The sequence below is a fragment of the Mustela putorius genome, unplaced genomic scaffold, assembly GCF_011764305.1.
Source record: "Mustela putorius furo isolate JIRA1106 unplaced genomic scaffold, ASM1176430v1.1 tig00000127_pilon_pilon_pilon, whole genome shotgun sequence".
Taxonomy (NCBI): domain Eukaryota; kingdom Metazoa; phylum Chordata; class Mammalia; order Carnivora; family Mustelidae; genus Mustela; species Mustela putorius.
This window is the reverse complement of record NW_025421288.1, coordinates 13,783,376-13,795,604: the sequence shown is the minus strand read 5'-3', so window position 1 is coordinate 13,795,604 and position 12,229 is coordinate 13,783,376. Positions and strand designations below refer to the sequence as shown.

The 12,229-nt window shown below is 61.2% G+C and overlaps 1 protein-coding gene across 4 annotated transcripts in view; it reads right to left on the bottom strand.

The window, feature by feature from the left end:
• Positions 1 to 12,229, bottom strand: part of ANO1 (anoctamin 1) — a 151,764-nt gene that overhangs the window by 74,435 nt on the left and 65,100 nt on the right. For all 4 annotated transcript variants that reach the window (XM_045066273.1, XM_045066278.1, XM_045066281.1 and 1 more), the window contains exon 2: positions 3,868 to 4,040. In XM_045066273.1, the coding sequence (XP_044922208.1) occupies positions 3,868 to 4,040 (173 nt within the window). The remainder of the gene's footprint in view (positions 1 to 3,867; positions 4,041 to 12,229) is intronic.

Sequence of the window (12,229 nt, the reverse complement as noted above, 5' to 3'; positions counted from 1 at the left end):
GTAGAACTTTCCAGTTCAAAAGCTTGAAAAAAGCTTCAAAATGTCCTCTCCATAACCCTTAAGCAGCACCTTTCCTGAAGGCAAGGGCCTCCCGCTCACCTTTCTGACGTGGCTTTGGAATGAATGAAGGCGTGCACATATGCATGCATGACAGGGGCTTGGGCTCTGCACGGCTGCTGCGGGGGTCACTCGATCAGGGACACCAGGGCTGAGACGCAGCCCGGCTGGCACCTTAAACACAGCGTCCCCCAGCTCTGAGCCTCCCTTGTTCCATCTGGTAGGTGGGGACAAAAACGTCTCCTTGACTCGCGTGGACGGGAGTCACGGGAGATCTGAAAGTGTTTTGAGGATCACGCCCGGAGTGTTGGTGGGATGTACTCCCGGAAGGAGCATCCTTGAGAAAGACGGTAAATATGGTAGAAGAGAATTGGCTTCCTGGGGTCACACTGGAGGGCATCGGGGGACAGAGGTCCACTCCGCAGCGGGACTGCCCCCAACACCACAGGCAGCGAGAGGGCCGTCTACGTTGGGTCCACACTTGCCTCTCCAGACTCCCTTCCCCAACTCTGAGAAGAGGGCAGAAGAGGGGCGTGGAAGGAACCCCGTGTCCACACCGTGGATGCTGGACTGGGACCGGCGGGCAGAAGAGGGGCGTGGAAGGAACCCCGTGTCCACACCGTGGATGCTGGACTGGGATCCACACCGTGGATGCTGGACTGGGACCGGCGGGCAGAAGAGGGGCGTGGAAGGAACCCCGTGTCCACACCGTGGATGCTGGACTGGGACCGGCGGGCAGAAGAGGGGCGTGGAAGGAACCCCGTGTCCACACCGTGGATGCTGGACTGGGACCGGCGGGCAGAAGAGGGGCGTGGAAGGAACCCCGTGTCCACACCGTGGATGCTGGACTGGGACCGGCGGGCAGAAGAGGGGCGTGGAAGGAACCCCGTGTCCACACCGTGGATGCTGGACTGGGACCGGCGGGCAGAAGAGGGGCGTGGAAGGAACCCCGTGTCCACACCGTGGATGCTGGACTGGGACCGGCGGGCAGAAGAGGGGCGTGGAAGGAACCCCGTGTCCACACCGTGGATGCTGGACTGGGACCGGCGGGCAGAAGAGGGGCGTGGAAGGAACCCCGTGTCCACACCGTGGATGCTGGACTGGGACCGGCCCTTGTTTATCTGGCTTCTTGCTCGGAGCTGGAGCTCCAGGAGCCAAAGTCGCACGTGTGTGTGAAATAGCCAGAGCCGGGACAAGTCTACACGGTCATGCTCAGAGAATCTGTTACATTCCCTTGTTCCTAAAATGGGGAAAATGAAATCAGGAACCTTCGACGTTTCTTTCGGTTTGGGGACTCTTTGAAAACATTTGGGAACTTCACTCTCATTCCCCAAATTTTAAAATCGAATCATGGGCACTACAAGTCCATGTAGGATCCTCGGGCACACCCCACATCCTATATACAGGTCACCCCTACTTGCCGATCAGCAGAGAGGGGCTCTTCCTTTGCAGGCAGGCCGAAGCCAGCACCCAGTCCTCTCCTCAGGGGTGTCTGAGCTTGCTGGAGTGTGTGGATCAGGGACACTGACAGCCATCAGGAAAAAAGTAGAAATTTTCAAAGATAAACACAAAGAAAACTCAGTGAAATAAACTGTGTTCAACCTGGCCCCTGGCCTTTGAAGTCATTTCTTGCATCCTGCTGTGCAGAAACAATGAGGTGATTTTTATCCTTGAACTTGGGAGTGACAGGGAGAGGAGAGGCCCCTGGCGCTGGCTGGGTGTAGTTTGCCTGGGCCAGGACTCGGGATGGCCCGCTTCGACTCCATCCACACAGCAGCGGCACGTATGGACGCCTGTCTGGGAACTCCTTGCAGTGCAGCTCACGCCCTCTGGCCTCTGCCTGCACAGAGCCGCCTTCCCCTGGTGACTCAGGATAATGACTGTGCAACAATTATTGGCTTGAACCGTGCTGGGGATGCCCTTGGAGGCTCTCCCAGGGCCCCCTGCTCCTAGGGCCGCTGCTTCCTGGCTGCCTGGTGGGACACTGCCCGGCCACCTGTCCCTCCTGCCCCCCGACTCACAGCCCTCCAAACCTGCTCCTAGTAAGAGCTATGTGCAAAATCAAAGTCAGCCGTCTCAGGTCTTGTCTGTGAGTTTCCAGACCGTGGAGACCTCGAATGGAAGGCCAAGTCTTGGCAGACCTTGTGGCCCTCGCCAGGGTTTGGGGAAGGCAGTTTCTGGGTCCACGTAAACAACAGCCCTGAACTACAGGTCCAGAGACCACCGATCAGGGCTCCCGTGCTTATTTTGGGTCTAACCCATCATCGCGTTGAATGCCAGCTACTGGAATGTCCACTCCTCTCCGTCTCCTTGGGTGTGACTGTCTCTTGTGCCTTCTAACTGGTGTCCCTGCATTCCCGCCTCTGGGTCTTCCCATGGGAGATTTCCTTGTCTGAGACGCCCCACCCAACCCCCACTACGAGTAGAACCAGCTCCGTGTCCAGGATGTCCGTTCCTCTGCAGGTTGCCAGTGGCCACCTGCTCCGGTCTTGGCCCCTTGCTAGCTCGCCTCCCAGCGGGTGGGTGGCTCCCCTCCCCAGGAGAAACAGCACCGACCCTATAGGGTCATGGAAATTAAGCGAGCTTATCCTCAGCCTCAGGACGGCTGCTAGGCTGCTAAGGAAGTGTCCCTAGTGGCTGGCCTGGGCCCCCTTCCATCACCACCCCTCAAGCCCCAGATGGACACGCCTCCCTGTCTCGTTCGCGTGGGTGCCCTCGGCCTGGCCCACAGCAGGCACACAGCGTGTACACAGCGTTTGCTGAATCGATGGCTCTGAGCGGCTCAGGCCAACGGGGTTTATCACAGGCAGATACCCCTTCTGATCCACACTGGCTCCCAGTGCCCGCCCCCACAGCGTCTCTGCGCAAGCTCCAAGGCAGAGGGGGTTCAGGGCCTGAGTGAGGGTCCTCACCTTCCCTGGAACGTAGCCAGCCACCCTGCCAGGAACCCATCCCACAGGCACCTCCACAAAGGCCAGGCTCTGCCCTCCTGAGGCTGCAGCGGCAGGCCTGGATCCCCGCTGCCAGAGCAAAGAAACAAGGCGGAGGCTCAGGCAGCTGCTGTGGGGGAGGGGGGAGGAGAAGTCCAGACTGAGCAGGCTGGGGTGCCCCCCGGCTTCAGCAGAAGGCCCTTCTCAGCCCCTCCCTCTTGGGGCAAACTTGGTTCTAACTCTAAGCCAAATCCCTCACTGGTGAATTCTGCCCTCCCAGGACCCCTCGGACTTCCGGATCTGGACCGAGGAGAATGGTGGGGGTAGCAGACCCCAGATACAGGTGTCCCCAACCACGTGGCCAGCTGCTTCCCTCTTCCACTCGCACCAGGCAGGGCGCCCGCGAGGGACCGGACCGGCCCAGAAACAAGTCCGGACCCACCGGCATCCCCTTGCTGCCCGGGGCTGGCGGGGAGGGCTAGGCGTTCCCGGGGCGGGGACACGGAGTCCCGGGAACTCCGTGCTCCCAGGGCAGGTGAGGCAGTCGCCGGCGGGTCCAGCCCCGAAAGGGCGCGGCTGTCGCCAGACGGTGGCGGCGCCGTGAGGCCCCGAGGCTGCCACCCTCCTGCGGCTCCCCCCACCCCCAAGCCCGCTGCCCCCCCCCCCCGGGGCCGACCGGCACCCACGGGAAGGGGGTGTCCCACCCGGGGCCCAGCCTGGCGCTCGCTCGGGCTCGGGCTCCGGCCCCGGGGTGCGGACACGCCGCGACCGCGGCTGGGCGCCCCCCCGCGCGCCCCGAGCCCCGCGCGCCCCGGGCCTCCCCGCGAGCGCGCGCGGCGCAGGTGAGCGGCCTCCCTCGGGGCGCGGCGCCCGCACTCACCGTGCCCTCGGACGGCAGGTAGCCGATGTCCTCGATGGCGCAGATGTTGATGATGTGGACGCTGCGGTCCTCGGCCGGGAGCGTCGAATACTTCTCGTTGACCCTCATCGCGGCCGCCTGGGCGCCGGGCCGGCCGGGCGGCGCGCCCTCCGCATCCACGGCCGCGGCGGCCTCTGCGGGCGGACGGGGCAGCGTTGGCGCGCTCGCTGGGGGCCGGGCCTCCTGCCCCGCCCGCCGCCCGCCCGCCGGGCCCTGCGCCCCGCGCGCTGCGGCCGCCCCCCTGTGGCCCCGGGCGGCCCCGCGCTGCTGCGCGCTGGGGCAGGGGCGGCGGCCGCGCGCTCAGACTTTCCGAGCAAATTTAAACACAGGAGGAACGCGCCGCATGCCCGCCGCCCCTCCGAGCTGTGTATTTATCCCGGGAAGGGCCCCCTTGGAGTTTTGCGGGTGGCCAAGGTTTCCCACCAGGGGCGGAACGTCCCACCTCTAAGAAAAGTCTCCAAACGTCTGTGTCAGGCCACCTTGCAGGGGAGAGAGGCTTCGGATGTCGTCGTGGGAATGCTCTCCCTGCCCCTTCCTCCTCCACCTCCTCCTCCTCACCCCGGGGGACTTCTGCTGCCCTTCAGACCTGACCTCCTCCAGGGAGCCTCCCCTGCTTGCCAGGGCCCACCCTCTCCACGGGCCCTGCTCCCTCTGCGGCTCCCCGCTGGTCCGGGGCTGTCTGAGTCCGAGGTATGGAAGGCTTCCTCTTCTGTGACCGGGAAGGGGCAGCCCCTCACAGGGGAGCCTGGGCCTCACTTGGCAGGGGGGCGGAGGAAAGGGCCTAGGGTTCAGGCGGAGCTGCCTGCACTCCTTGTGCGAGCCTCTACTGCCTCCCTGAGGGAGGGACGGTGACTTGAATTGCTTTCACCCCAGATAACCATGGACCTGGCACGTGGTAGGTGCTCCCCTGGACGGGTTTTTAAACCATCCCTAAGAGAGGATGACACGGGTCTCCAGGAGTAGCCACGCCCAGGTGTAGCTCCCAGGGGCCACCCTGGCCACCCTGCCCGGTGGGAATCAAGCTCCTTTTCCTCTGCCTCCCTATATCTTGTTAGTTCTTTGGGGTGTGCGCCGAAAGCCGGCTTCTCCAGGCAGTCATCCTGGATTGCCCCTCACCCAAGAAGCCCAAGGACGGTATGTACCTTGGCCACAGACCTCCCTTTACTCCACCTCATTTTACACTATGTTCATACACTTGATGCCCAATGGTTGCTTGTCAAAGGGCCACTGCGGAACATTCCGGGCCTGCAGAAGGGATCATAAAGCTGGCTTGCAAGGTGCTTTGGGCATGCCTTGGGTCTAAGGGTGGATTCTGGAAACAGGATGCAGTTGGGGGAGATGGGCTGGAGGTCTCGTTCCAGCTCCGACACCTTCCAGCCCTGTGACCTGGGTCAGGTGTCCTTGGCCTCACAGAGCCAGTGTGTCCTCCCGGTGTGCGTGAAGCTGGGGCTCAGCACGGCGGGGGCGGGGGGGGGCGGGCAGTGGGGGCTGCCGTTACTAGTGTAATCTCATCATTCTCATAATGAATGAGAATGATTCTCCCTCCCCTCCGTGTAGGCTCAAGTTTGTGACGCTCTTGACCCTTGTGTAGCAAGATCTGTCTGTCCTGGGGCGCGCCTTGCCCGTGGGCGCCGAGCAGCCCTCCAGGACTTTTGGTTTGCATCTTGGACAGCGAGCACAGGTTTGGAGAAAGTGTGCCAGACTAGACCTCTCCTCACCACAAACAGCCCTCCACGACTCTGAGAACAGTTCGAGCTGAGAAGAGTTCGAGCTTTCCAGCCTGGGAAGAAGCTCGCGCTCGCTCGCTCTCTCTCTCTCTCTCTCTCTCTCACACACACACACACACACGCACACACTCAGAATTATGTAACTTCATTCTCTTACCCTTGTTGGTAAACAACCAAGATTGTGTAACCGTAAAGCACTGACTTTCTAAATTTATTTTCAAGTGACGAAGGATCTTGCAGAAGTCTACCGGGTACGACTGTGAAAGGGGAGCAGAACCGTGATTCCTCCATTCCGGGTGCCCTGACACTCCCCAACGCCTGGACCGTGGCCGGAGAGGGCTCGGGGCGGGGTGCCCAAGCCCCTCTGCGAGCTGCTGCAGAGAGGGGGACAATCTCTCAGGCAGGGCGGTGCCCGCCTCCCTGCTCTGGCTTTCCCCAAGAAGCCGGGTTGTACCCACTTCTGTGAAGTAGGACTTCACCGGGTCCACACACCTGCTGGCTCATAAAGCATCAGTTTCCTGCTACATATGAGTACATCTCCTTGCGCTGCCCCTCTCCCTGCATTGTGTGTCCTCCTGCCGCCCCCAGGCTCCCAGGTGAACAGCGTGGAATTGCTTTTGGCGGGCGGAGGGGACCAGTTAGGGACTGATCCTGTCCCCAGGGCCACAGTGGCCTGGGCTGTGACAGCATGGGTCTTGGGATTTCAGGGACCAAAAAGTAAGAACAACATTTCCCCAAACCAGGGAGGGAAACGGGGTTCTACTCCGCTGAGCTCTCCCCCAGGTTGGGACATTGCAGCCTCCCCCGCCTGGTGCTGAGCTGGTTTCCTGCCTCACGCCATCTCCCGTGGGCCAGCCTGCTGGAACCGTGTCTCTGCTCCGAGTCGCTAATTGCTTCTGAACTGGCCCTCTAGAAATACTCTCCCATCAGCTTTGCTCTCTCTTTTGGAGTCAGTAATTCTCATCATTAAAAACCCAAAGGGACAGAGCTCACAGGCAGGATTAATTCCCTGCTAATGAATGAGCAAAAACCAGCCTCATTAGTCTAAATGGGGCATTTTATTATGGGAAGTTCTGGGCTTCCCGGCTCACCCTACTTGCCACCGTGCCGCCCTCTCGTGCTGTTGCGACGTCAGCCGCCGTCATTCTCTCATGTCTTTGCTGACATTGTAATAATCTCCAGGAGTACGAGCAGCGGGGTGACGCGGGACACCAGAGGGGACTGAGCCGCAAGACAGTCTCCCTTGTAAGAGGCTCGGAGGACCCTAGCAGACAACATCGGTTTCCCTCCTTGACCCTGCCCACGAGAAGGAACGTCTTACTCTGTGCCCTGCCCAGCTGTGCGGGCCAGAGCACTCCCCGGGCTTGTCAGCCTTAGGGAAAAGGTGAACAAACCAAGCTTTAGAGAGCAAGGTGGGACAAGCCCCTCGCCTGCTCAGGCCACGGTGAGCCCCGGGTCAGGGATTATTCGAGCCACAGCCTTGAATAATGCCCTGGGGCTGGGCTTCTCCGCAGTGCTGCTGCCATCTGGGGCTGGATCTCTGTCTGTCCTGGGGGCCAGGCCGTGCCCTGTAGGATGGTCAGTGGCTTCCCTGGGCTCTACCCACTTGATGCCAGTGGCATCTCTCCCTCCCAGTGTGACAGCTACAAACGTCTCCAGACACCGTCAGATGTCCCCAAGGGCAGGATGGCCTCCAGGGGAGAGCCACTGTGTTCGGGCTTACTGTTGGCCCCTGCCTGCACTGTCCAGGAAGAGCCGGGAGGCCCGGGAGGCTGATCTTATCGCCAGAGTCCTCAGATGGGAGCCCAGAAGCCGGGAGAGGTGATGTGCTTGGCTTCAGGCGTAGCCAAGAGGCAGATCTGGCTTTCCATCTGGGTCTCCTGACCGTCCAAAACAGGCTTGTTCCATGAATTCAACATGCAAGCATGTATGCACACACAGAGGGATCCGAGATAGGACGTTCGGATTTTACAAAGTGCGTAGACGGCCCTGGCTACTCTAGATGGGTAGAGGGGTGAGCTGTACTGTCCCTGGGCTCTGGCCGTCCCCGCCACAGGCCAGCTGTCTCCCCAGCACGGGTTTGTGCGCTCAGAGGTGCTCAGTGCACGCTGTTGACTCACGCGGGCAGCCGGATGGGGGAGACCGCACGGAAGGAGTGACGCGCTCATGACTCAGGCCTGTTCTGAGCTCAACGGCCCGTCCTGCTCCCGCGCTCCCTCTGCACCCCCGCGGGAGTCCACTGGGCATCCCGCGTGGGGGAGACACAAAGCCAAACAGGTCCATGAGCTCACGTGCTAAAAGCGCTTTGGGGCGTAACTTCCCCGGGGGGAAGACACGCCTGGGGGAGGGGGTCCGTAACCGAGAGACGGGACTCCTGTCACTTCCTTCCCTCGCATGACATCAGAGACATCAGAACCCTGAGCAGCGGGCAGGGAGACTCCGTGGGCACGGAAACCGCCAGCCCAAAGTTCTGGAGCGCAGCCAAAGCATAAAGTTCTGTCTGGGGGACTTTCCCCCGCCCCCCGCCCCCTCCAACGGAATCCCTGGACATTATTTCCTTCTGAGCTTTTTCAGACGCTTCATGTGTTTTGCTAACCCAGCTCGCCTTCTGAGAATTCCTAAGAACCCGAAAAGCAACGCCCGCCACCCCCGCCAGCCGCCACCTCCTCCCGGAAGCCTCTCTGGTCCGGCTCCGCTCCCCTGGCCCCGCTCCCAGCTCCGTCCCGGCACTCAGGCTCATTTCTGCTCTACGGTCCCGTCTTCTGCTTTATTTCTACCCTCCACCCCCTTCCGGTGCTTGGCACACCACAGATTTCCCTGTTTGTGTTTATTTATTTAACAAGCGATGGTACGACGCTTGCTATAAGCCAGCATCGTGCTAAGCTCTGTACAAATATTGACTCGAGCTCTTCTGGTGATTACGACGCTCTGCACAGCGGCCTCGTGCGGGCGTCCCTCCGGCCCAGCTCCCGCCTGCACAAGTGTGTGTGTGGGGGGGTGGTCCAGCCCGAGTCTCAAACTGCTCCCCCGTCCCCAGCGCCCCTTTGGGCGTCACAGCATTAATCCCCCGACAGATGCCCGGACATCGGAAACCCTGCCCGCTGTGGGGGCTTGAAACGGAGACGGTCCCCCCCACCCCGCCGCAGACGGAGGCCAAGCCAGCCGCCAGACCACCCTGCCCAGCTCTGTGGAAACTCCACGTCATGGCTCCTGCTTCTCGAAAGGAAAGTCTCGAAACCTCCTTTTGCTGCTTTAACTCTTCTTCTCGGGGCCGGAGAGGAGAGCTCCCGCCGCCCTGGCTCCGAGCAGCGGGGATTCCCTTCCCCAGAGCTCCAGCAAGAACAAAGGACTCCAGCTCCCTGGAGTGAACTCGGGGCTGTCCCCGCCCGGCCTGACCCACTCTGTGCCTGCTGAGCCTTCCTCCCGACTGTGTGGAGGGCGCCTCGGACAGACAAGGGCGGGGTGCTCGGGGTGAAAGCGGCAAGGCCTCCAGGCTGGGGGCGGGGATGGGCATCAGGATCCCCACTCCTCGGAGAGTGCGAACATCTCCCCCATGCATGCCCACAGCCCTGCATCCTCTGTGAGTGTGAGTGTGTGTGTGTGTGTGTGTGTTGGGACTATAAGTGCATTGCACCTGCCCTGCATCTGCAGGGAGGCTGGACCCCGACGTCCCGGGCTCTGGCTTCCTCTTGGACACAAGTGGCTACTGATGGTTCTCCTGAGGTTCAAATGAGCTGGAGCTCCGTGGACGGAGCACAGGGCTCAGGCGTTTGACGGGCTGACCCCGATGCCGCCCTGCAAGGCGGCACCCTGGACGGGAATGAAAGCTCTTCCGGGGTTTCGTGGGTCTAAGAATGGCCTTTCCCAGGAAATTGTGCAATTTGGTTGTGCCTCCAAGGGCACGTGACTCCGCACTGGCTTCTGTGTGTGTCTGGGCCTCTGCTCGGTCTGGGGTCTCCGTCCTGCGGTGGAGCTGTTGGGCTGCAAGCTTCTCTGGGGTGGACCGTGCGTCCAGGGCCTGCCCGGCTGGGCACGACGGCCCGATGTTCGTGGGACACACGAATGAGCCAAAGAAGCAGGGGCCTCCCCAGGAAGTCAGCAGGTCTCCCCGATACAACCCTGGGGCTCGGACCGAAACCTCTTCCAGCTTGGGCTCCCCAGACCTCATCCTCCTGCGGGAACATCTCCACCCGGAAGCAGGGGCTCCTGGACCCCATGGGACAGCGCTGGCCACGAACAACACGAAGTGAGCCACGCAGGGACCTGGGACGTGGGAGGTGCCCGTAGACGCATTGCAAGACTAACATAATGAGTCCAATTATTGAACATAGTTAATGGCGCTTCTTATGCAAAAATATTACGAATTCATTGTGTCACTGCTCCAAAAACGACTACCAAGTTTTTCCCTTTCGTGCCCTCCCAGGTGTCCGCAATCTGGGGTAAGGTTGGCACTGACAGCTCGTTGGTGCTCAGACAAGCCGGGCCCCCAGGGCTCAGAGCCATGTGGGGTCGGGGATGGCGCACCGGACGGCGAAGCTCGAAAGGACGGCTTGAGAAAACCCGGGCGGCACGGCTGCTCCTTTCTGCCCTACATCTTCCTGAGCGATGAACCCGAGCGAGTCTCATCAGCAGGAGAAGCGTGACTCCTACACGGATCCCACAGACGCACCCAGACCCCACAAGCTCGCTCTGGGCTCCTCCATTGTTCAAGGGCCAACGGCCAACTTCTTGAATCTTTGCACTCAAGGAGGTGGGCACCCCGGAGGAGGAGTCTCAGGCTCGCGCCTGCCACTCTTATGCCAGCCCTGCGTCCGCTGGTTTACCCGTGATTCACTGGTTCCCTCATTCATTCACTCATGCACGAGCGAGAGAGTGAGAGCCCGAGCACGAGCAGGGGTGAGGGGCAGAGGCACGAGACAGAGACGTGACTGTTCACTTACGCCCCACCCCCGACCTCCTAGTACCTCTCCCCTGCTCATACCTTTTCCAGCTTTGTTTCCCTCCCCAGATGTTATCGTCCCCTGTCACAGGCACAGATCACCCCCTTGGCTAGGTTGTCAGCTTCAGGCCAACCTGCCATGAGTCACCGGCTCTATGCTTCCCGCCTGAAAATCTCAGGATCTAGGAACAGGGAAGAGCCCGGAGCCAGTCAGTCAAGGAGCGAGGGCCCCCAGCACCCTCCCTTAAGAAGCAAACTGCTGGGAGCCGGGGACCGCGAGCGAGAGAGCGTCCCCTCTAGGACCGAGGTCTGTCTCGCAGAACGCCTTCGGGAGGGCAGCGCATCCTTCGGGTCTAAGCACCCGTCGTGGCGGTGAGGCAGGACACACGCACGTGCACACACCCGCACTCACCCTCGCACCCGGGCACAGACAAGCAGGGACCAAGGCGTCCCCGCCGGGCGACAGACCCAGAGCGCGGGGCCCCTCCCTCACGTAGACATGAGGAGTGACTCTGATCCACGCAACAAGCGGCTCACAACGGCTACAGACCCTCCAGGGCCTGGGGTCAGACCCCTCCCCGGCGCCCTCCTGGGTGCCCGCGCCCCGGCACTGCTCAGCTCCCCTGTTTCCTGTGTGAGAACGGCTCCAGCTGAAATCAGACGTTCTGGAAAACCCTCTCTCTCCGTTTTGGGTTTTTTGCCCTTGTCCCTTCCACCTGTCCCCTGAGCAGCAAGGGAACCCCCGGACGGGGAACGTGCTTGTCTTTCACTCCACGCCTGGATTCTCAGGCAAGCACCGTGCAACTTTCTTTTTTCTTTTTTCCTTTTTTTTTTTTTTAAGATTATTTATTTATTGATTTGACAGAGAGAGATCACAAGCAGGCAGAGAGGCAGGCAGAGAGAGAGAGAGGGAAGCAGACTCCCGGCTGAGCAGAGAGCCTGATGCGGGGCTCGATCCCAGGACCCTGAGATCATGACCTGAGCCGAGGGCAGAGGCTCAACCCACTGAGCCCCCCGGGCGCCCCAACCGTGCAGCTTTCTTGACCACCGCTCCTCGTCCCCGCTTTCCTCCCCGCTGGGGGCGAGCCTGACCTCTGACCTCAGCACTGAGGTTGAAGCCCAAGACCCCTTCTTGCTCCGGGCGCTCCTTCCTGCCGCCTCTCTGAAGAGAGAGCCCCGGCCTGTCTTCCTCGGGGCGGGGGGTGGGCTGGACATCAGAGTGCCTCGTTCCTTCCAAAAGGAAGACAAAGGGAATGAGAAACTCGGGATCGTTGCGCGGAGACGGACCGGTCCGGTGTGAGCGGGCGCACTGGCATCATTCCGTAGGGCGAGTCTGTCGGGGGGCGGGGGTACTTCCTGCTGTCCAGGGGGCTCCCTCAGCACGGAGCACACATTGGCTAATGGCCTCACAGGAGTGAGGTTGCCTTTCCAGAGAGCCTGCCCTGGCCCTGGCCCCCAAGCCCCCTCTTTCGCTTCTGTCCCTTGTCCCCTGTCCCTCGCCGCCCTGTCACCTTGCCGTTTTCTCTCTGTGCTAGGAGAGGGGACTTCTGTCTGTCTTCCTTTCTGCAGACTTCTCAGCACCTGCTGGAGCCTGGCAAAAGTATTTGTCAAAAACAGGAAGGAATGAAGAACGTGTACTTCTCAGGGTCCCCAGATC